Consider the following 23,464-nt stretch of genomic DNA (forward strand, 5'->3'; position numbering starts at 1 on the left):
AGTACTCTAAGGAATCAGTATAGAGAAGGTTTAGAATTTAGAAATAAGCAAATAAATGTAACTCATCCCAAGGATTGGTTTTCATTATTGTTTCTGTAAACAGAAAAATGATCTCCCTGTTTGCAAAACAAATTTAAAAAAATTTTGACTGTCACTGTATTGAAACTTGATAATTTTACAAGGTAAGAAAGGGTACAGAAAATGCCAAAACATAAAAACCCCTCAAGAACCACTAATAAATCAACCTAAAATCAGATTATATGTACTAATAAAGAGAAATGCAATATAATTTCCATTGAAAGTCAATTATAACAAGCATGGAAATTAATGAATGGGGGTTCCAAAACCAATCTCTTTTTGCCTTTTATTTGCTACTTATCTTTATGATTACATAATTCTGAAAGCTAAAAACAGGTCCTTTTTCCACTAGAGGCACATTAAGACTATTATACCAAAAATGCACCTTGAGAAAGCATTTCTCTTACCTTGTGCATCTATTAACATTCTTAATGTTCCCAGGAGTTTGAACTGAACTGGGGGCATTTCAGATTTAAGAAATTTCAAAACTGCCTCTGTGACGCCAGCTGATAACATCTTTGCTTTATTTATAACTAGAGAGAGAGAAAAAAAAAACACTGATTAAAGTGATAGCATTTTTGATGATAATCATTCAATTCAATATACATTTTTTGAGTGTCTTATTATCTTAAGGCCCCATGTTACATTTGTCTACTTAAAAACAACATTGTTACTCTTCTGTTAATTTCAAGAATGGGACTGGGAATGGGAGGGCTAGGGGATAAGTATCCTATTTGTCTACAGGAGCACAACACACAAAATCACACTTACTTGCTTTTAAAATCTAATCATAAACTAATAATTTGTAAAGGAAATCTGACAATGTTGCCTTCTTATTTATGAAAAGCACAATTCCTCAACTTTAATAAATGTTTCTTTTTACCTCTGTCCTGGACCCAACTGTTAATATATACATTATAGACATTAATAAACAATATTAATCTGCTACGTGGGCCAAATTGATTTCATATAGATTACATTTTCATATAGTTATACTGTTTTACCTAACCAGAAATTTACCTTTAGAAAGTAGAATAAAAGGATAGTTTCAACTATATCCTGTATTAGTTCCCGTGATAATGTGATTTCAAAAGCCTTGTAATCCAAAAAGACACATTAAGTTTATTTAAAAAAATTGTACGTCTGCTCGTAGGGAAAAAGAATTCTTAAAAGTCATTCTTTAAGGGAGTCTGTTAATTGATACCATTATCTTACCTCAGCTGAAGATGCTTAAAAAATCTTAACTATACAATATGATGAAAATCTAGGAGTTCACAAAAAGTAATAGAATATTTGAATAATCTGAAAAAGGAAGATTATGCTTGTATAGTCTCAGAAAACTTCTTTAACATATGATCTCCATTTATTAGTAAGAAAAATGTAAGCAATCTGAAGGCTATTTTTCTTTTCTTGGTCAGGGCAGGTCCACAAATCACATAAATATCTTCCCCAAACGACAGATCTTTATCTCTTACACAGTTGGCTCCCATTCTTTTTTTTTTAATTAATTTTTATTGGAGTATAGTTGATTTAAAATGTTGTGTTAGTTTCTGCTTACAGAAAAGTGAATCAGTTGTACATATACATATATCTACTCTCTTTTAGATTCTTTTCCCATATAGGTCAGTACAGAATATTGAGTAGAGTTCCCTGTGCTGTACAGTAGGCACTATTGCTTTCTGAGCTATTGACCTTGGCTTTGATGTTGTTTCAGAGCAGTTTCTATGACTGAAACCACGAATTTCATTTAAATAATAGATAAAAATATTGGACTGCACTGAGAACGAGATAAAAGCATTTGAGCTAATAAAGAGGCTACTGATACAACTGTCTCAAAGCACCCCATCTCATAGATGACTTTTAGAATAAATCTCATTGGCTCCCATTCTTAAGTCTTACCTGGAATGGCTAGGTTTCTGAGGGCACTTAGTGCCGCGTGCTGCACAGTTACGTTTCCATCTTCTACATGTCTGTCCAGTAAATCCATAAGTTTTTCTACAATTCCATTGTCTACCATATGGATACAATTTCCATCTAAATAACAACAAAAAACATTTTTCCCTCTTTACAAATATCTATAAATATTTTGTAAAACTGATGCCTGCCCATTATCTACATTAGGGAAAATGGAGCTATAGGAAAATAAAATGAATTCCATCTTCTTCTTACAACAGATTTACAGATTTTTTTGTTTACTGACTGAGAAGTCCGATTATAAGATTCTTAAAATAGATAAAAATTTTAAAACTGGCCAAAATTTAAAAAACTGGCCAAAAAAGTCTCTAGCTGAGTTCCTGATAATATATCAGAAGATGAGTAAGTAGAAACCACATGCTTAAAATGTCCTCCAATAGTTTCCATTTATAGTGAAGTATGCCAGCGTTCTGCGAACGTTACAGTGACAGTACTCTACATTTTGTCATCATGGCTGATATTTAAATTATTTTTTAAAGACAGAATTTCTGAAACATTTATAAAGCAGAGAGAATATTATAATGAACTACTATTTACCCCCCACTTAGCTTCAATAATTATCAATATTTTGCCAGTCTTAATTTCATCATTAAGGAGTTAATGATGGTCCCCAAAAGGAAGGAAGGAAAAATGGAATAAGTCATCTATTATAACATGCTATAACAAGAGTTAATACTCAAATAAAATCAAATTAAAAACAAAAATAACTTGTATTTCCTAGACACAGTATAAGTTTCTAGAGGGAATAGCAGAAGTGTCAGACTTCAGAAATATACATGGAGGTCTGGTGCCTCTGAAATTTTATTTAAGTAAATATTCTATCTTAAACCAGAGGATTACCCATGCTTAGATTTTATAGGCGTAACACTATAAATGAGGCACAATAATGAATACTCAGATTATTAAATCCAAAATAAAATCACCAGGCAAAAAAGTATATCCTCCCAGATCAGATGTTTATTAGAATGGGACTCAAGTTTATTCATCTCTGAAGTACACAGTACTCAAAAGAAAGACTTCATAATCACTGTTCATGACCTTTAAACTATTAGAACTTAGTTGAATTGCATAAAATATGTAATTTGTTGGGAAAGTCAATATTAGTATTTCAGATTTCTGAAAAATTAAGGTAGTATTACACACAGATACTGCACACGCTTCTGAACTGTTTTCGGTTTAGTATACGTTATGGCAAAGCAAAATTTAAAAATACAGAAGGTCTGATTTAATAAGGATGAACTCATATGCTTACCATTTCTGGCAAAATTTGCAATTGCCAACGCTCCAGCAAGCTGTAGCTGGTGGTTATTTGATGGAATCCAAGACAGTACCCTTTGAAACACATTACCTTTTCCTCCTTCAAATAATTTCTGCATGGATTCATCTAGAGGTAAATGCAACAGGTAAGAGGAAAATACTTAGAAGTAACATATCCCTATTCTTAACTGAATACCCAATTGGGAAATCACATATTGATACTTCATAATCTATAATTCACAAAAAAAAAAGTAATGATTCTATTTCTGAAATAAATTTATAAATTTATTTATTTTTGGCTGCGTTGGGTCTTCGTTGCTGCGCGCAGGCTTTCTCTAGTTGTGGTGAGTGGGGACTACTCTTCGTTGCGGTGCACGGGCTTCTCATTGCGGTGCCTTCTTGTTGCAGAGCATGGGCTCTAGGCGCACGGGCTTCAGTAGTTGTGGCACGTGGGCTCAGTAGTTGTGGCTCACAGGCTGCAAAGCGCAGGATCAGTAGTTGTGGCTCATGGGCTTAGTTGCTCCGCGGCAACTAAGATGTGGGTTCTTCCTGGACCAGGGCTCGAACCCGTGTCCCCTGCATTGGCAGGTGGATTCTTAACCAGTGCACCACCAGGGAAGTCCCAGTAATGACTCTTTTTCTAATAAACTTTTAGCAGAGACTGGACAAAAGGGCTTAGAATTTTTCTAGTCTAAGTCCCAAGTAGCCACCTCGCTTTTAGTCCTTTGGTGCCACAGCTGTCTCTTCTATATGACAGCTCTTTAAATACTGGAAGATGTATTTAAGGTTTCAAAATCATCACATCAACAGGATTAAATGTGACAGGAAAATGAGAAAATGCCTAATATAGTATTTATAAAAGAGACGATAAATTTTTAAATATCTGACAGTCATGTTCTTTCGTTGGCATAAATTACAACTCACCTCCAAGAAGTAATAAAACCATTAGATCTGAAGCGGTTTTGAGCTCAGCAATATCCTCCTCTTTGTCACTATCCACTTTCTGCTGAACAATCTCTAGTAGACATTCCACCAGGCCTGCTTCAACCAGCTGTAGCTTAATAGCATCTAAAGAATAATGTGAACAAAATAACCAAAATTTGAGATGAAATAGGAATTCTGGTATAAGGAATTTAATGTAAAGAATTATAAAAAAACCAAAAAAGTGCATGATTTAGATAACACACCTCTGAAGATTTGAGTTTCTAAAGGGCGTATCTGACAGTGCAGCTTAAATACACAGAAGCTTTATTTCATTTCTATTTGATATGATGTCACTTTTCACAATGTCTGGCAGCAACTAAACAAACTGATTCTCAGCACTGAAGGTAAGTAATGTCATTCTACTGTTATTCTAGATATTATGCTCACATTTAAAAGGCAATACTATAAAATACTGCACACTGTTTAAAATAAAACACACATAACTGTTAAAGTTAAAACACATTCACTAATGGAGTTTGAATACAAAGATACTAAAAAGAGGTACTAGTAAATTTCAAAGTATATCACAGGTATGTACATTTGGATTCATATTTGTACAGATGTTATTTTTCTAGGACAGTTAATTAATTTGTAACTTTCTGAACTTGAAACTCATGTTTTTAAAAAGCTTTTCAGGTTTTCATTAATTTGAAGCTTTCTTGGGTGATGGGGACATGGTGGTTCATTATACTATAATCTCTCTACATCTGAATAGGTTGTTTTTTTTTTAAATAAATTTATTTATTTATTTATTTTTGGCTGCGTTGGGTCTTCCTTGCTGTGTGCAGGCTTTCTCTAGTTGTGGTGAGCGGGAGCCACTCTTCGTTGTGGTGCACGGGCTTCTCATTGCGGTAGCTTCTCTTGTTGCGGAGCACGGGTTCTAGGCACATGGGCTTCAGTAGTTGTGGCACGTGGGCTCAGTAGTTGTGGGTCGTGGGCTCTAGAGCGCAGGCTCAGTAGTTGTGGCGCACAGGCTTAGTTGCTCCACAGCATGTGGGATCTTCCCGGACCAGGGCTCGAACCCGTGTCCCCTGCATTGGCAGGCGGATCCTTAACCACTGCACCACCAGGGAAGCCCCTGAATAGGTTTTAAAATTTTCACAATAAAAGTTGAAAGAAACAAATAACTTTCAAGTTTTCTAATGGATAACTAACAAACTAAGGAATTTTAGAGACAGAATTTACATACCAATTATATTTTTAAAAATTATCTTCATAGCAACTCTGTGAGCCTATCAAATCGATATTGTTTGCACCACTAATATCTTAAATATTCTTTCATTATAGAACTTACTTCGTTGAAGATTTTATATTTGCATCCGTATCTGTCTCCCCCAGTATACCTCATTCATCTTTGTGTTTTAACCTAAATTGGCCTACTTAAATATTTTGGGTATATTTGATACTGCTTAAGATAAATGCTGATCAACTGACCTCAGAAATACATTTGTTACACATAAATTTTTTAACTTAAATTTTATTTTCTAGTTGGATTTTATTTTAGTCTTCAGTTTCCCTAAGCTGTATATGCACATATCTACAGCAATGGCCGTTCAAGCTTTTTATTTGGAAGAAACTTTTTTATTTGGAAAGACTGTTTTCATACTTAAGACTTGTTCTTTCAGACAATTTTAATGTGTAAAAGTTTGGCTTTTTTCTATCACTAGGATTGCTGATATTCTTTAGCATATTATTTCAGAAAATACAGAATATTCAACCTGTAATATTTTTTTAAAAGGTATACTTGCACTGTGCCATGCTGAAAATAGGGAGTTTCCTTGGTTACAGAATGACAGAAGTAGAAATGTGTGGCGACTAGAATTGAAAGCCACAATGAAAAAGCCTTAAAAATACAAAAAACCTTGAATTATACAAATCCCAGTTTAAATGTTGGAATCACTCTCCTTTGCATACAAGGAAAACCAAGGATGATATGCTAAGGCTAGTCCAGAAACAAGTTTTCAAAAGTATCATTCAATCCACAGCACAGTTATAAAACACAAGTGAAAATAGTGGAGGACAAAACAAGAGAGAAAAACACTGTTATTTTGAAATATTGCAAGGAAGGGTACAGGTCATTCTCTGGCATAAAACTGACTGAAGGTCACAATGAAAATTTCCTATTTGGCCAAACCACCAAATGAGAGGAAAAATAAATTTCTTCCTAAAGAATAAGATCTAAGGCATTCAGAAGATTTAAAATGTGTCAGGATTAAAGTTTACAGACCTTTCCTCTCAACAGTTTAACTGTAATCACATATATATGTGGGAGGCTTAAATTGCCTTATTAAAAAGGATTAATGAGGCATTCTGCCAAAGCAGACAGCCCAGCACACATTGATCAATACCATTCTGCCCAAGGACATCTATCTTTATCACCACCGTTTGCATATATACGTACATATATGTACATACATGTATCATATATATGTACAGGTATATCTGTATAAATGTATATTTGAAAATCTTTTCTAAGTGGTGAAAAAAGCCCACAAATGCCGCAGAGTGCATAAAATATACGTTACTCTTAATCAATTATTATTACTAAGTAAATAACTGTGTAACTATCACCTAGATCAAGAAATTCATTGCCAACAACCCTGGAAGCCCCTCTGTGCTTTACTTTTTTCTATCACTTATCCCTCCCTTTCAAATCGCCATGCTTTTTAAGGTAATCACATCCATACTTTTATAGTTTCACCAAATAATCATTCCTAAAAACTATAGTTAATTTTAGCTTTTTTGTAACTTCATATAAATGGAATCGTAAAATATGTAGTTTTCAGTGTTGGCTTTTTCCTTTTAATATGTTTGTAAGATTCATCTACACTATTGGTTATAGCTGTCTTCATTCTTTCAAAACTGTGTATTTTTCCATAATATGGATATACCATAATTTATTTATTCTACTGTTAATGGATATGAGTTATTTCCATTTATTCATTATTATAAATAATGCTGTTATGAACATTCTTGTAATGGCTCCTGGTGCACATGTACCCATTTCTGGGTATACACCTAACAGTGGAATTGTTGGCTCACAGGGAAGGCATATCTCCAACTCAGTAGATACTGTTCTCCAAATTGTACCAATTTACACTCCCATCAGCACTTAATGAGTTTCCACTGTTCCACACCTTCATCGACACTTGGTATTATCACTTTCCGGTGAGTATACAGTGGTATTTTATTGTGGTTTTATTTTGGAGTTCCTGATTTTTAATGAGTTGAGCATATTTTCATGTGTTTATTAGCCACTTGGATTTTTATCTTTTGCCTTCTTAAATCATTTGCACATTTTCCCACTGGGTTTTCTACATTTTTCTTAATGATTTGAGGGAGTTTTTCTATATACATGTGTTGTAAATAAATTCTCATCTACTGTCATGCTTTTCACTCTTAATGGTGTCCTTTGAGGAATAAAAGTTTTTCCTTTTAAAATAACAAAATTTATAAATTTTTCCTTTATAGTTACAGCTTTTTGTGACTTAAGAAAACTTTCTGTACTCCAAGGCTATGATGATATTTTCCTATCTCATATTTTAAGATAAACTTTCTTGTTTCAACTTTTACATTCAGGTCAATAATCTATCTGAAATGAAATTTAAAAAATAGTATTGGGACTTCCCTGGTGGTGCAGTGGTAAAGAATCCGCATGCCAATGCAGGGGACACAGGTTCAATCCCTGGTCCGGGAGGATCCCACATGCTGCTAAGCAACTAAGCCCATGCACCACAACTACTGAGCCTGCGCTCTAGAGCCCACGAGCCACAACTGAGCCTGCGCACCTAGAGTCCATGCTCCACAACAAGAGAAGCCACCACAATGAGAAGCCCGCACACCACGATGAAGAGTAGCCCCCACTCGTTACAACTAGAGAAAACCCATGCGCAGCAACGAAGACCCAACGCAGCCAAAAATAAATAAAAATTTTAAAAAATTTAAAGAATAAAATAGTATTAAGTGGGATTGTATGAGTGTCTCCAACGGTTGTTTTTTCCATTCCCAGCACTGTTTATTAAAAAGATTGTCCTTTCAATATAGTTTTGCAGTGACACCTATTTTTCTTAGTAAAATAAACATCTACTAATGCATCCATTTGTTTCTGGGCTATCCTGTTCCACTGGTCTTCTTGTCCATCTTTGAACCAATACCACATTGTCTTTTAAATACTACAGTTTTAACAGAATGAAGTTTTATTATTGTTATGCAATAAAATCAGTTCTGCTACCTTAGTCTCTTTCACAGTATCTTGGCTACTCTTGGTCTTTGGGATTTTGATGAGAACTGCCATAAGTCTTCAGATCAATATGGTGACATATAAGACCATTACAAAATCGAGGTTTCCAATCTATGGAAGTGATATAGCTTTGCACTTATTTAGATTTTAATTTCTCTTGATGACTTTCTACAGTTTCCTTACACATCTTTTATTTATTTATTTTTTTCAAATTTCATTTGATGGTATTTCCAAGATGACATTAAAAAGTAACAATTCTAACCATCTATTGCTTAAACAGGAAAAGTTTTTTTAAAAAGCATAACACCAAAATGGGCTTCCCTGGTGGCACAGTGGTTGAGAGTCTGCCTACCAATGCAGGGGACACAGGTTCGTGCCCCGGTCCGGGAAGATCTCACATGCCATGGAGTGGATAGGCCCGTGAGCCATGGCCGCTAGGTCTGCGCGTCCGGAGCCTGTGCTCCGCAACGGGAGAGGCCACATCAGTGAGAGACCCGCGTACCGCAAAAAAAAAAAAAAAAAAAAAAAGAATAACACCAAAACTTTATCTGTTAAAAGACTGTCATTGTCTCATACAGTCCCACCCTCTTCTTGAAATTGCAACACAACCTCTAGATTTCACAAAAAGAGAAATCCAAAATGTGGTATCTTCATAAAGAAATGGCACACAGATCTATGTGTTTTACCCAATGGCTTCAATAATTTCTTTGTCTGGGTCAGTATTGGTTTCTGCAGAATTGGAATGCTGTCTGGGATAATGACTATGGGTCATCTCTCCATTTGTAAGTTCAATCAAATGAAACACTTGCTTTTCGAACAACTAGCAAAGAAGAAATGAACAATGAAATCCAGTATTTGCTGGATATGAGGGTTGTTGACAACTAAGAATAAATAGAATAAATAATTAAAGTGAGGTAGGCTTATATAACAGAATGTTATGCATAACTCTTAAAACATATTGTTGAGCAACAAAAGTTAAGAATACAAGGAAACTTATAGAAAAATGTCACTTGTGTAAATTATAAACAGATACATTCATGAAACTATATCAATACAATTTCACATAAGCATACACAAACACATCTATTACATGCATTAAAGTCGAATCCTCTGGTAAATGGTGTGCCTGAGGAAGACAGTAGTGGGGAAGGGCTAAGGAAGAAGGCTACAAGGAGAGAGACCTTGTTTAGATTACACATCTCTTATTAGCCCATTCTTAAGTATTCCTTTTTTTTTTTTTTCGCCACGCTGCACTGCTTGCAGGATCTTAGTTCCGTGACTAAGGGTCAAACCCAGGTCCCTGGCAGTGGAAACAAGGAGTTCTAACCACTGGACCGCCAGGGAATTCCCTTAAATATTTCACTTTTTATACTATAGTAAACAGTGTATTTTTAAAAATATATTTTCTGTTTTTGCTGGTATGTAAAAATACAATGCTTTGGTATTTAGATGTTTTTCTTTGTCTTGCCTGGCAACCCAACCAAATTCTAATTTTAAAAATTAATCTATATTCTTTTTTCTTTTTTTTTTTTTTGCGGTACGTGGGCCTCTCACTGTTGCGGCCTCTCCCGTTGCGGAGCACAGGCTCTGGACGCGCAGGCTCAGCGGCCATGGCTCACGGGCCCAGCCCCTCCGCGGCATGTAGGATCTTCCCGGACTGGGGCATGAACCCGTGTCCCCTGCATCGGCAGGCAGACTCTCAATCACTGCGCCACCAGTATATTTTTGATATACATAATCATATCTATGAATAATGATAGTTTTATTTCTTTCTTTCCTATATCTTTTCTTTCTTTCTTTTTTACTCTACAGCACTGGATAGTTCCTACAATACAATAAGAAATAAAAATGGGGATGACCTTTCTTATTCCCAATCTTAAAAGGAAATGCTTTTTGTTATACCACTCAGTATGATGCTTTCTATAGGCTTCTGGTTATATATTCTTTTCATTCTCTTCTAGTGATGGTTTGCAAAGAGTTTTTAAAAATCATGGAAGGATGGTTAATCTTCTAAAATGCTTTTTCTGAATGACAAGATCATATGATTTTTTCCCCTTTATTAAGTTTTTTTTTTTTGCGGTAAGCGGGCCTTTCACTGCTGTGGCCTCTCCCGCTGCGGAGCACAGGCTCCGGACGCGCAGGCCCAGCAACCATGGCTCACGAGCCCAGCCGCTCCGCGGCACGTGGGATCTTCCCGGAACCGGGCACGAACCCGTGTCCCCTGCATCGGCAGGCGGACTCTCAACCACTGCGCCACCAGGGAAGCCCGCCTTTATTAAGTTTTAATGTGATGAATTATATTGATTGCATTTGGAATACTAAACTACTTTATATTTCTAGAATAAATCCAATTTGGTATGATGATTAATTTTTAAATATATTACTGGATTTTGTTTGCTAAAGTTTATGGGAATTTTGGATCTATGCTCATGGTGAGACTGGCCTTTAATTTTTATTCTTGTATTGTCTTTGTTGGTATTTTATTAGCTTCACAAAATATACTGGTGAGTATATCTGCTTTTCCTATTCTGGAAAAAAATTAAGATAAGATTACTCAGCTTTTCTATTCTATATCACCCATACTTGAAAATGTATTGGCATCAAATTTTCATAACATTCTCCGAATATCTGTAAGATCTGTAGTGAGATCTCTGTTTTCTTGATTTTGGTTATTTGTGCTTTCTCTCTCTTTTTTTCCTGATTAATCCTACTAGGGATTTACCAGTTTTATGATGTCTTTTCAGACTCAACATAGGCAAGTATGTGCTTATATTGCATTACATATATTCTATTTTATTAATTTCAGTTCCTGTATTTCCTTCCTTCTATTGTAATTTCTTTCGGTTTCATTTATGTTTTCCCTCTCTCAATTCCTGAGATTAATACTGAGCTCACTGATGTTAGCTTTTTCCTTTTCTATTATATTCATTTAAAGTGAAAAAAAAAATCCCTAAGTATGGCTTTACCTGCAACACACAAGATTTGAGATAGTGTTCTCATTTTCATTATTAGAAAAATGTTCTAATTTTCTTCATGATTCTTCTTTGACCTCCAAGGTATCTGAAGTGTATTTCTTAATATCTAAACAAATGGGGATTTCCTAGTTATCTTTTTATTATTACTTACTATTGTAATTCACTTAGATCAGAGAACATACTCTAAGATTGCAATCCTTTGATATTTTTTCCATCAGTATACATGTTTTAAATGTTTCATACGTACTTGAAAAGAAAGGGCTCTGAAGCAGGGTGCAGTGTTCCAAAATATGTCCATTAAATCAATTTTCTTAATCATGTTGCCCACATTTTCTATATTCCTATTTTTTAATGTTTGTTCTATAATGATTTTTGTGGATATTTAGGGCGCCTCATAGTTCTGAATATTTTTGCTTCATATCTTTTGACATAATGTACATTTTTATAGCTTCCAAGAATTGGACCTTTTATCATGATAAAGTCACCTTCTTTGTCTCTACCAAGTCTTTTAATATTAAAGTCTCTTTTATCTGATATTAATATAACTACCTCAGCCTTTTTTAGGTTTGAATAGTATATTTTTTCCAATCTTTTTAATCTCAACCTTTTAAATCTCCTCATACTTAAGAAGCGTTGCTTGTTTAAAAAAAAAGCTGGTTTTTTAAAAATCAGTTAACGATTAGTCTTTTAACTAAAGCATTCAGGTCACATACATTTAATGTAATTAATGAAATACTGTGTCATAAATCTAGCATATTTTTTCTGCCCTATTTTTACCCCCTGTTCCATGTTCCCTTTTCTCTCTGCTCTTCTGTTAATTAGTATTTATAGGGTATTAAAACAAAAAAATCTTTCCATAAATCCTTCCATTAGTTTGGTAGTTACACACTGGTTTTAAAAATTATTTTAGTTCACCTTAAAATTTGAAATCATTTATTCACCAGAATCTAATAGTACTTTCCTCCATGTAGTACAAGGGTCTTGGGACTCTTTAACTGCTTTTACCTCCCTCCAGATTTATACACTCATTCTGTGGTGTATTTTAGATTATACATTTTAAACTGCACAGTGAATTATTTTTATTATTTTATACATTCAATGTTCATGAGTTTACACACATATTTACTGGGTTATTTTGCTTCCTTCTCCTCCCTTGTACCTATAACCTTCCTTCTGGAGTCAGTTTCCTTTTGTTTTTGGAATCATTTTCCTTTTTTCTAACAAACATCCTTTATAATTTCCTTTAGTAAGGGTATATTGGTGGTGAACTTTTGCAGTTTCTAACCCGAAAATATCTTCATTTTGCTTTCAGTTTTGATGGGTATTTTCATTGGGTTTAGAATTTTAGATTGAATTTATTTTCTTTCGGCACACAGAAGATGTTTGTCATCTGGCTTTCATTGCTACTGTCGAGAAGTTAGCTGTCAAACTTTTGCTTCTTTTAAGGTAATCTATATTTTTCTTGGCTACTTTTAAAACTTTTGTCTTTTTTTTTTTTTTTTGCAATTTCAATATGATGTATCGAAATGTGTATTTCTTTTTATCATGTTTTAAATTCATTGGGCTCCTTGAATCTTTGATATCTTTCATAATTTCTGGTAAGGGTTCTGACAAAATTTCTTCAAACTTCTGCCCTCCCATCTGCCCTCCTTCTGGGACTCCAAAAAATGTATATGAGACCCTCTCACTTTATACTCTGTGCCTCTTATTCTCTCTCATGTATATTGGGTCTTTTATTTCTCTATATTTCAGTCTGGATTTTCTTCCATTCTATCTTCCAGTTCACTGGTTCTCTAATTCGACTATATTTAATCTGCTGTTAAACTCATCTATTAGGTTCTTAATTTTTTTTTTTTTTTTTTTTTTTTTGCGGTACACGGGCCTCTCACTGTTGTGGCCTCTCCCATTGCGGAGCACAGGCTCCAGACGCGCAGGCTCAGCGGCCATGGATCATAGGCCTAGCTGCTCCGCGGCATGTGGGATCTTCCTGGACCGGGGCACGAACCCATGTCCCCAGGTGGACTCTCAACCACTGCAGCACCAGGGAAGCCCTATTAGGTTCTTAATTTTGGTTGTATTTTTCAATTCAGGAATTTCCAATTGCTTCTTTTTCAAATCTGCTATTCATTCCACTTTTTATAGTTTCTAGTTTCCTTCTAAAAATTTTAAGCTTGTTTTTAACTCTCTGAACATAATAAACATACCTGTTTTGAGTCAATGTCTAGTAACTCCAGTATCTGGAGATTTGCTGCTGTTGCCTGTTCTTTGTGCTGATTCTTGCTTACAATGTCTTGTCTCCTCATGTGTCTGGTCCTCTTTGATTGTGTGCTAGACACTGTATTTGAAAAATTATTTATATGGGATGGTTTGCTTACTCTGGTTCCCTCTTATTCCTAGAGTGTATCCCTTAAGATTTTTTGCTCAAAGACAGGAATAGTTTACCAGTGTTCACACTGTTGGTAGGCCTGGTACTCCAACTTTTATGACCTTTTTGCCCTGCAAGGGTACATAAGTGGAGTTCAGCCTACTGGCTGCCTTTTCCAGATTGGCATAAGAATGTGTAAGCTACAGAACCATCTTTGCCAAGATTATAAAATCAAAGAAATTTGGAAAGTAGCTTTGGCCAATGTAGATATAGTTATGCAGTAGATAATGTAGCTGAAGTTAGAGATACCCAAAATAAAACTTATCACATCATTAATAAAAAAAAATGAATTTTGAGTTAAATAGCTGGCAATTAAATAATATTAGAAAAAAATGGAAAAAGCCTACATGATCAAAAATCAAGAGATGCATTTATTTTCTCACCGTTTTCTGCCAATGGAGCAAGAACCTCAAACACCATTTCCCTCTTATCATGGTCTATTTGTTTCTTGAAGAGTTTTACCAGCTCTTCAGCAATGTTTGTACTGGCAAACTGTTCTTTACTTGACTCTGCAAAAAACAAGAGGGAAATTTAGAGTAAGCAAACAAAATTAAGCCCAGAAATTGTTTTCTATTACCTTCAATATTTGGTCATTTTTACCATTACTGATAAGTACAAACACTCTTCAAATACAGGAACAATCAAAACCATTTTTTTAAATGCCCCTGAAGAGGAAAAACATCTAAGTCTTTAAAGAAAATGTTCTGGCCCAATTTTATTCAAGGCTATAAAATAAATGTTCACTAGCATAACATATAGGTAATCATAGCAACAGTAAAATTACTGTTATGAATTCATAGTTTCAAGGCTTTTAGTCAAAGAAGAAAAATTACTCATAACAGACTGCATTTTACATGGCTGAATTAAAGGTGACTTGTCTTTACACCAATACAGTGGTATACTTTTGCATTCTTCTTGACATGCCTTTCTAATTTATTTATTTTTAAAATGTATTTTATTTTTGGCTGCCTTGGGTCTTCCTTGCTGCGTGCGGCTTTCTCTAGTTGCGGTGAGCGGGGGCTACTCTTCGTTACGGTGCGCGGGCTTCTCATTGCAGTGTCTTCTCTTGTTGCAGAGCAGGGGCTCTAGGTGTGCAGGCTTCAGTAGCTGTGGCACGTGGGCTCAACAGTTGTGGCTTGTGGGCTCCAGAGCGCAGGCTCAGTAGTTGTGGCGCACGGGCTTAGTTGCTCCGCAGCATGTGGGATCTTCCCGGACCAGGGCTCGAACCCGTGTCCCCTGCATTGGCAGTTGGATTCTTAAACACTGTGCCACCAGGCAAGCCCCTAACAAGTTTTTCTATCAAAGGCCAATTCCTCATTCCCTCTTGCCTCTTCACCGTCTCCAGCCTCTCACTCTAGAGCCTCATCCTCACCGTTTAAATGTGCTTTAATATTTCTCACAGAAAAATAGCAATATTAAAAACAAACACCTTCCCTTTACACCACTTTGATTCACTACCATCCAATCTGTTCCCTTTCACAAACAAGTTTCTTGACAGCATTGTCTACATACACTGTCTTTACTTTCTCAACTCACATGCATTCCTAAACCCAGCTCAGACTAGTCTGGCCCACCTCTCCATTCTGCGGTCTCCTGCTCCTGCACCAGACCTCTATACATTCTGTTGTGGTTCCTTGGGACTTGATCCTTTGCCTTCTCACCTTTTTGAGCCTTACTCTCACCCTAGGCAATCTAACTTCTTCCATAGCATAAAACAGCACCTATATGTTGATGCTTATATAATCGTATCTCTAGCCCTCTTCTGGACTCCGGGCTCTTTAACTGGCCATTTGACGTCTCCATTTGAATCTCTCTCTAGCATCCAAACTCCATGTCTAAAGTGGACTTCTGATCCTCCCCTGAAATCTGTTCTTCCTCCAGACTTCCATAATTTAGTGAAGGAGCATGCCACCTAGCCACCTGCCATGCAGGCAGAAACCTGGGGGTCACTGCTCACTGTCCTCACTCAACTGTAGAGCCAAAGAATAGCCAAGGTCTACCAGTCCACCTCCAAAATACAACCAGAATCCATTCCTTTTCTCTCCAAGTCTCTCCTCAGTTTCTTTTGCTGCATCAGATTCCTATCAATTTATCTAGAAGTTTCTTTCAGAGAATTCTGACCAAATCCAACCTAGATTGGTTGCTCTCCATGTTTGTGGGGCACAGCTGACATCCTGGAATTTCTTTTTCATTACCTTGATGGATGCTTTCTTCTCCCTCCTGTATCAGATACTCTATTATCTATGTCCTTTCACCTTCACAGTTTTAGTTTTGGTGGAGGCATCCTCCAGCAGCTTCCTGAGAAAGCTTCTACGTACTGTGTATAGGAGATAAGTATTTTGAAATTTTGACTGTCTGAAAATGCTCTTTCCCACCTAGAGTCTATGCCTGTCATTTAAATTAGTTCCTTACCCTGTTCAATTACTTTCTCATACTAGCAATTATCATAATTTAAAATTATATGCTTATTTATTTGTAAATTCATTAAAAAAATAAATTTCCATCTCACCCACTAAACTATAAGCTCTTTGAGGGCACGGACAGCGTATAGTATTTTAACTACCATAAATACAGTGTACAGTATAGTGCCCAGTAGAGAGCAGGTGTTCAAAAGAAATTTATTGATTGCATGAATGTGTGACTGAAAGAACAAGTAAATGAATGTAAGAGCGATATTCTGCTCTCTCGTCTCTGGTAAATCTCTGCCAATGTCAAATAAAAAATATTACAAATTCAACTTTAAAAGAAAATGGAGAAACATAAAATTTTATATGGCTTAATACAGTTTTGATTCACTCTACTGTTACACTGCTTTCGGCACATGTACCACATCTATGCCAAAATGATGAGAATCCACTCCAAGACTTGTAAGGATTCCTTAGTGCCACAAAAAAAGGAGTATGGGTGAAGTGTCTTTTCTGATAAGCTACCTAAACCCTCAGAAATCATAGTTTACAAACGTCAGCCCGCCTTACCCTAAAAGGAGGTTAGTTTGATTTAAATAGGAATGATTCAACTCCTTAACGCTGGTGGTTACTCCTCTGTTTCAGACAATTCTTCAAATAAAATGAAACATAAAATCACAGGTGAAATAGACATCATTTATCTAGTTATGTGCTATTATTCTTTTCAAAAAGTAATAGTTCTAGCACTCTTTTTTCCAATCCATATTTTATTCTTCTACTTATTAAACTGAAACCAAATCACTGCTGCTAAGTAATTCAGGTCATTCGCCAGCACAAAGAAACAAGGCACTATGATTAACATAGGAATTAACGAAAAAAACCTGTACTTATCCTGTACAGGTGGATACAGAGAAAAGATAGTGTAAATTATGACTTGGACATTATATTTGGATTAAATGCCATGGATCCTTAACAGACCTTTAGCAAGAAGGCTTATTTCCTAAGGGTTTTTTTTTTTTAATCAAAATTATATATGAGTTTAAAGAGTTAGTCCTAATACTTACACTACCGGCAGAATCAAGTCCCCCTTGCCCATTTCTTCTTCAAAAATAAGCACATAAAGCTCTTTTAGCTAATTCACTGGTATTTACCTCCAAATCTTTAAATAACGTATTTATATTAAGTTTTGATTGACTTCCCACTATGAAAGATGAAGCACTAGCTTTCTTTTCTTCTTGTCTCCACAATACCCTCCATCTTCTCACTGTAATTATACTGTAATTTTGGTTATTTCAATAACTAGTGTTTCAATGATACACTATTTCATTTGCCCTGGAATTACTTTCATTTCCCAGGAAATTTTTTTTTCTCATTTACTTAGTTTTCAATGTACTTACATTAGTTCAACTCCACACTCTGTCAGTTGTCTAGTTTTCTCTTAATAAGCTCGTTCACTTTAGGTGCTCAATCAATTTCATCTCATAAAGAATTTCCCCAATCTGGACTGGTTGCTCTTTGAAAATAGGCCATTTGGGGCTCTCATGTCACCATAATACTAGGAACTCCTATTTTCCTGTTGTATCTCTTGTTTCCTGATTCCTATGTAGTCTTATTATTGTTTTGGTGGGACACATCTTCCAGTGGCTTCCAGGAAAGATGTAGGACACCAATTTTGAGACATTCATGTTTGACAATGTCCTTATTGTAACCTCAGACTTGACTGATGGTTTGCATATAGAATTCTATATTGGAAATAATTTTTACTCAAATTTTTGAAGACAATATTCCATTTTCTTCTGGTTATCAGTGTTGTTTTGATACATCTGACGTCTACTGATTCACCATCTTTTTTATGTAACTTTTTCCCCTCTCTCTGGAAGTCTGTAAAAGATTCTCTTTGTCCCCATTATTCTAAAACTTCACATTGATGTGCCATGGTCTGGGGGCCTAATTTTCATCTGCTAGGCTAGGCATTTGACAGATTCTTCCAATCTGGAGAAATATATACTTTAGTTTTGTGGTACTTGAGTTATTTGGCCATTTCCTCCTATTTACCCCTTTCTAGAACTCTCCGTTTGATCCTCTATATTTTTGCTTCTACTTTCCATATCCTTGTTTTTTGCTTTATATCTATAAATATTTCTCCATACATTTTATTGTCTTTCATTTTAGCTATTGTTTTTAATGTTCTAGCTTTTTCATTTGTTCCTTTTCTTTAAAAATAGCATCCTGTTAGTTTCATGATCACAGCATTTTTCTCATTTATCTGAGCATGTTTGAGTATCCCCCACCCCCATGCTGCATAGCTTCTATTTCCTCCGAGTTACCTTTTTTTATTTATCTTCCATTTACAGGCTGTCGTCACCTCTCTGCTTGTCTGCCACTGATTAACTGGGATCTAAAAACTGATTAGGATCTATGAGTAGGAGTGGCCTTATTTATTTAATTTATATATTACACAGCAGGTTCTTATTAGTTACCTATTTTTATTTATTTATTTATTTTTTGGCAGTACGCAGGCCTCTCACTGTTGTGGCCTCACCCACTGCGGAGTACAGGCTGTGGACGTGCAGGCTCAACGGCCATGGCTCACGGGCCCAGCTGCTCCGCGGCATGTGGGATCTTCCCAGACCGGGGCACGAACCCGTGTCCCCTGCATTGGCAGGTGGACTCTCAACCACTGCGCCACCAGGGAAGCCCTAGTTACCTATTTTATACATATTAGTGTATATATGTCAATGCCAATCTATGAGTGGCCTTGTTGACTGAAGATTCCCTGTAGGTCAGATGGCTCTTTTGTAGAGAAACTCCAACATAAGCATCTTTAAGTCCATGTTCTAAAGGACAAATGGGACCATTAAGCATACCTACCTTCACTTAACTGTGTTCAGAATGGTACCTCTTACTTCATTTAGTCTGATGTCCCCAGTGTACAAACCCTCTATTTTTAGTCTCTCCAGAGAGTAAACACAGTCTTCTGCTTAGATAGGAAGGGCTAGTTACCACAGTGTAGGAAGGGAAAGAAGGTTTAGAAATCTTGATGCCACCAAATCCTAAACTTTTTGAAGATTCCAAACAGCAAACTGGTTAGTTCTTGGTTTTCCAATTCAGGATTTAGATTTCAAAGTTTTGCTAAGTGAGTTACTGCTTGCTTTTCTTTCCGGGCTCTAAAAAGTTTCTGTGTTAACCTCTTTACTTGGTCCCCCCACCAACCCCGCTTTCTTTTCCTTGATGGTTTTGCATTTAAAAAAGAATCTATTGCAGTTTTAGTTGGTTTCCAGAAGAGAGTGAAAGTAAGTGCAGATTTTCATTCTAACATCTCTAACCCCCCAAATACTAATATTTTAAGCAGACAATTTTATTTATAAGATTGCGGAGCCAAATAAAAAGCGGAAAAATCCCATTCTGCTTAATCTATAATGTTAAATAAATCTGCAAACTTTAAAATTGGATTAATGCTATAATTGTGAATATAGAAAAATTATGTGTGCACATAAACTAGGACTGAAAGAGAATAAAAAGATAGAGCTGCACATTCCTTTTCGGCCCCCAATTATGAAATAGTTTGCAATTGTTTAATTATTTTATATTTTGTCTTTATATTATATCTTTAGTGAGCAAAACCACACAAATTTCTGCTATTTAACATTTTTATTAAGAAATTTTGACAAAAAGTAACTCTAGCATTTAATGATATGCCATACTCAGAAGTGTGTGATATAAATGTGATATGATCTTGATCTTTACCTGTGTCCATAAAATAATACTAGGTGATTTGCTAACTCACGGGCAATAAAGCCCACACTGAAAGGAGAAAACATGTATCCTGGGCATACATGTTTTATTTCAGTGTTGATGTATATCTTAGCTATTACATGGGCATAACAGACTCATGATATATACTCTAGAAGTCTTAGTAAATGAAGAAGTATTTCTCTTTTATACTTTCTTTCTCCATATGGGATAAGGGCAGTAACAGCTGGGACCAGAGTATGGAATTGGGCCAAACTAAATTGGGTGCATATCCATCTTTTAATACAGACCCAGGTCTCCCTGTATGCAGAATCGAGGTGGTCTATACAATTTCCCAAACAAATCCCGACACCTTAACACAGGTAACTCATATTAACTGGTGTCTGTCTCTGTTACAAAGGTTATGACATTATCAGGGATTATAACATACTTTGTTTTAATTCTACAAAGTATACTGAACACAAACTCCTACATTCCATTTTAATAATGGAAACTAACTTGTAAAACAGTAAATGAACGTTCTTTCATTCTTGGCCTTACTTGAATGATGGAAATAATGAGACAGTATGAAAAAGAAAAAAGCAGAAGAGAAGACAAGAAACATTCACAAATGCCAGGAGATGACCCACTGAATAAAAATGACTTCTAAAAATTAACTCTGATAAATAATCCCTATTCCCTTAACTTGAAGTCAAAGCAAAAGTAAAGTACTGAAATCAAGATTTTAATGTGAGTGTGCAAGGAGATGAGCTTTCAGTTAGAAAAACCAAGGTTAGAGTCCTGGTGCTTCTGTTTATTTATTTATAAAATGGGGATATTAATAGAATTGAGTTACTCATTTGATATAGCTATTACTTTTAGCTATGATGAAACATCATTTGCTTTCACTGTCCCCATGATGAACAATTTATTATGAACATGGTTGTGGGGTAGATTTAGACCAGGAGTTGTAACTTTCTATCAAGAATTATGGGGAGGAAGGAGAGAAAAGAAGAAAGGGTAATATACATGATATAGAGAAAAATAAAACAGGGAAAAGAGATGGGGGTGCTGGGGTCATCAGTCCTCCCTCTGTTAGGACTGGGCTGTGTTGCCAGCACTGGTCTGTTTCTGCCCACCTTCTGATTTTTAAGGATTTCTCATATTTTTTTCAAATTCTGTTACAAACATATTCTGATGAAAAAGTTCTCTATTATTTTTTTGGATTTTGTAAAAAGAGAGGGAAGAACCTTAGTCTGCTAGATTCCTTTTCACCTGATAAGCAAATAGTTCATACAAAACATAATAAATTATGAGGTCCTTATTTTTGCCCTGGAAATACAATACTTGACTTTAAGACCACCACGTTAAGAATACTAAAGTCAAGTGGAGATCATTTTAAATATTCAATTTCATTAAATAGTATACAAGTATAAACTTTAAACCTTAATACATAAAGCAATTAGGAAAGCAAACTAGCTCCAATTATAAACAATACAATCCTAAGGTGTAATTGGATCTACACTTTTTAACATTGAAACAATGTATCTACAATGCTTCAAAAAAAAAACTAATATAAACAAGATTCCCAGGTTAACCTCTAAAGGAAAATTTATTATAAGTACATTAATAAGTTAATTACATTTTTGACTCATGGCTAGGACTTACCAAGTTCTGCTAAATTGCCAAATGCAACAAGACACATTTCTGTAAGAGCTGCATTTTGGCAGTGGATGCCCAGTAATTTAACTAAGGTAGGAATAACACCCATGTTGATAAGCTGAGCTTGAAGGGAATCTGTAAAAAAAAAAAAAAAAAAAAACAAAACACAAAAAAAATGTTTATGTATTAAATGGACATTAGTAAGAAGAAAACACCTCTTATTCTCTCTATTGCAAACTCAACACTACTTCAATTAGAGTAAAGCAAGATTAAGTCCACTCATATAACTGCCTTGAAAATGTTTAAGACATTAGTTCAGAAGAGTTGAATTTTAAAACTTTTCAATGATTAAAAGACACTTAGAAATGAAAATATTCAAATAAGATGTCAAATCACTAATTTTTTTAAAAAACATGATCTTATATCTATACAAAGGAGGTTTTAAAATGTATAAATAATTAAACACTACCACTGGTTTTTAAGTTAAAAGGTTAGACAAAGTAACATTTGCATTACAGGAAGTCACAGAGTATATGAAAAGCGTAAGAAAAAAAGCAATTTTAATAAAGATTAAGACAAAAAAAGTCTTAGAATCCCTTAAAAATAGTTGCTCCATAATAAAGAATGAAAAGTATGTAACACACACAGGTTATTGTTTATTTGCAGCCTTTGATGACTGTTAGGAAGGAAAGTAGTTTTAAGAAGGAAAAAAAAATCTGGTTACTTAAAATATTTTTCTTTTCAAAGTTTTATTTAATAACAGTGACAATCATCTTAGAGGTAAAGAGAATGAGGTCAATATGGCTTTGTCATCATTGCTTGCCTTCATTTTCTAAGAAACTAATTGGTTTTAAAGTACTTAATATGCCTTGGATTTCCACAATGGCTCTTCATGAACAATGATAATCGAATACCTATAGCAGTAGAGTTGAAGGTAAATAAATCAAAATGAAAACCAGAAGTACTGCCTCTTAGAATAAGCTAAGAAGAAAGACAAACACTCACATGCCTATGCAAAACACTATTACTGTTAATAACTGGTTCATCTAAAGATAAAGGAATGCCTTCAAAATTTTTTTCTTTTCCTTTTAAAAATTATATGCCATTTTCAAGTTAATAATTTTCTCTAAATTCTTTTAAGTTACCTACTTGGAATTTAAAGATTAAAAATCTGTTTCTTACAACACATTTTCCTCTTAGCATGCATCCCTTGACGGAGTTTGCGTACTAATCTCTTTGTCACTCTTCTTAGTTCTTAACCGTCAGCAAAGAACATAAAGGCAAGGTTGAGCTGTCTCACATGCCAACTGATTACTTGCCCGGAGGTCTCTGTACTTAATTTTTACTGCTTTTAGAGTGAAGTATGAAGAGACAGCCAACAGAGGCTTATCAGCCCTGAAAACTGACAGTAATTATGGATATTATCTGGTTCGGCTGTGGGGACCATCTATACTATACTAGAAAGGGGTCTATTACCAAAACAAGAATAGGAAACAAGGCCTGAGACAAAGTTAAGTTTACATTTAGAGTTCAAATAGTCTAAAACAATTTCAAAATTTGCAATGGAATTATGATGTCTGTTCTAAAAGGAGATAGATATAAAAGAACATATTCAACTAAATGATTTGTTTTTATGCTTTTGATGCTAAATATTTTTTTCTAACTCTACAATTTAGTAATTAATGAATGACTCACAATACTTATATTATCTTACAGGCAAATTACTTGTTAT

General features: G+C 35.1%; 1 protein-coding gene across 8 annotated transcripts in view; it reads right to left on the minus strand.

The window, feature by feature from the left end:
- The window catches only part of RAP1GDS1 (Rap1 GTPase-GDP dissociation stimulator 1), a 165,939-nt gene that overhangs the window by 31,304 nt on the left and 111,171 nt on the right, over positions 1 to 23,464 (minus strand). For all 8 annotated transcript variants that reach the window (XM_022582381.3, XM_022582380.3, XM_089911316.1 and 5 more), the window contains 6 exons: positions 21,739 to 21,867; positions 14,317 to 14,442; positions 4,234 to 4,377; positions 3,305 to 3,436; positions 1,978 to 2,112; positions 486 to 611 (listed from right to left, as the gene is read on the minus strand). In XM_022582381.3, the coding sequence (XP_022438089.1) occupies positions 486 to 611; positions 1,978 to 2,112; positions 3,305 to 3,436; positions 4,234 to 4,377; positions 14,317 to 14,442; positions 21,739 to 21,867 (792 nt within the window). The remainder of the gene's footprint in view (positions 1 to 485; positions 612 to 1,977; positions 2,113 to 3,304; positions 3,437 to 4,233; positions 4,378 to 14,316; positions 14,443 to 21,738; positions 21,868 to 23,464) is intronic.

Source organism: Delphinapterus leucas, chromosome 5 (assembly GCF_059928025.1).
Source record: "Delphinapterus leucas isolate spDelLeu-1000000601 "Yukka" chromosome 5, BTC_Dleu_Yukka2, whole genome shotgun sequence".
Taxonomy (NCBI): Eukaryota; Metazoa; Chordata; class Mammalia; order Artiodactyla; family Monodontidae; genus Delphinapterus; species Delphinapterus leucas.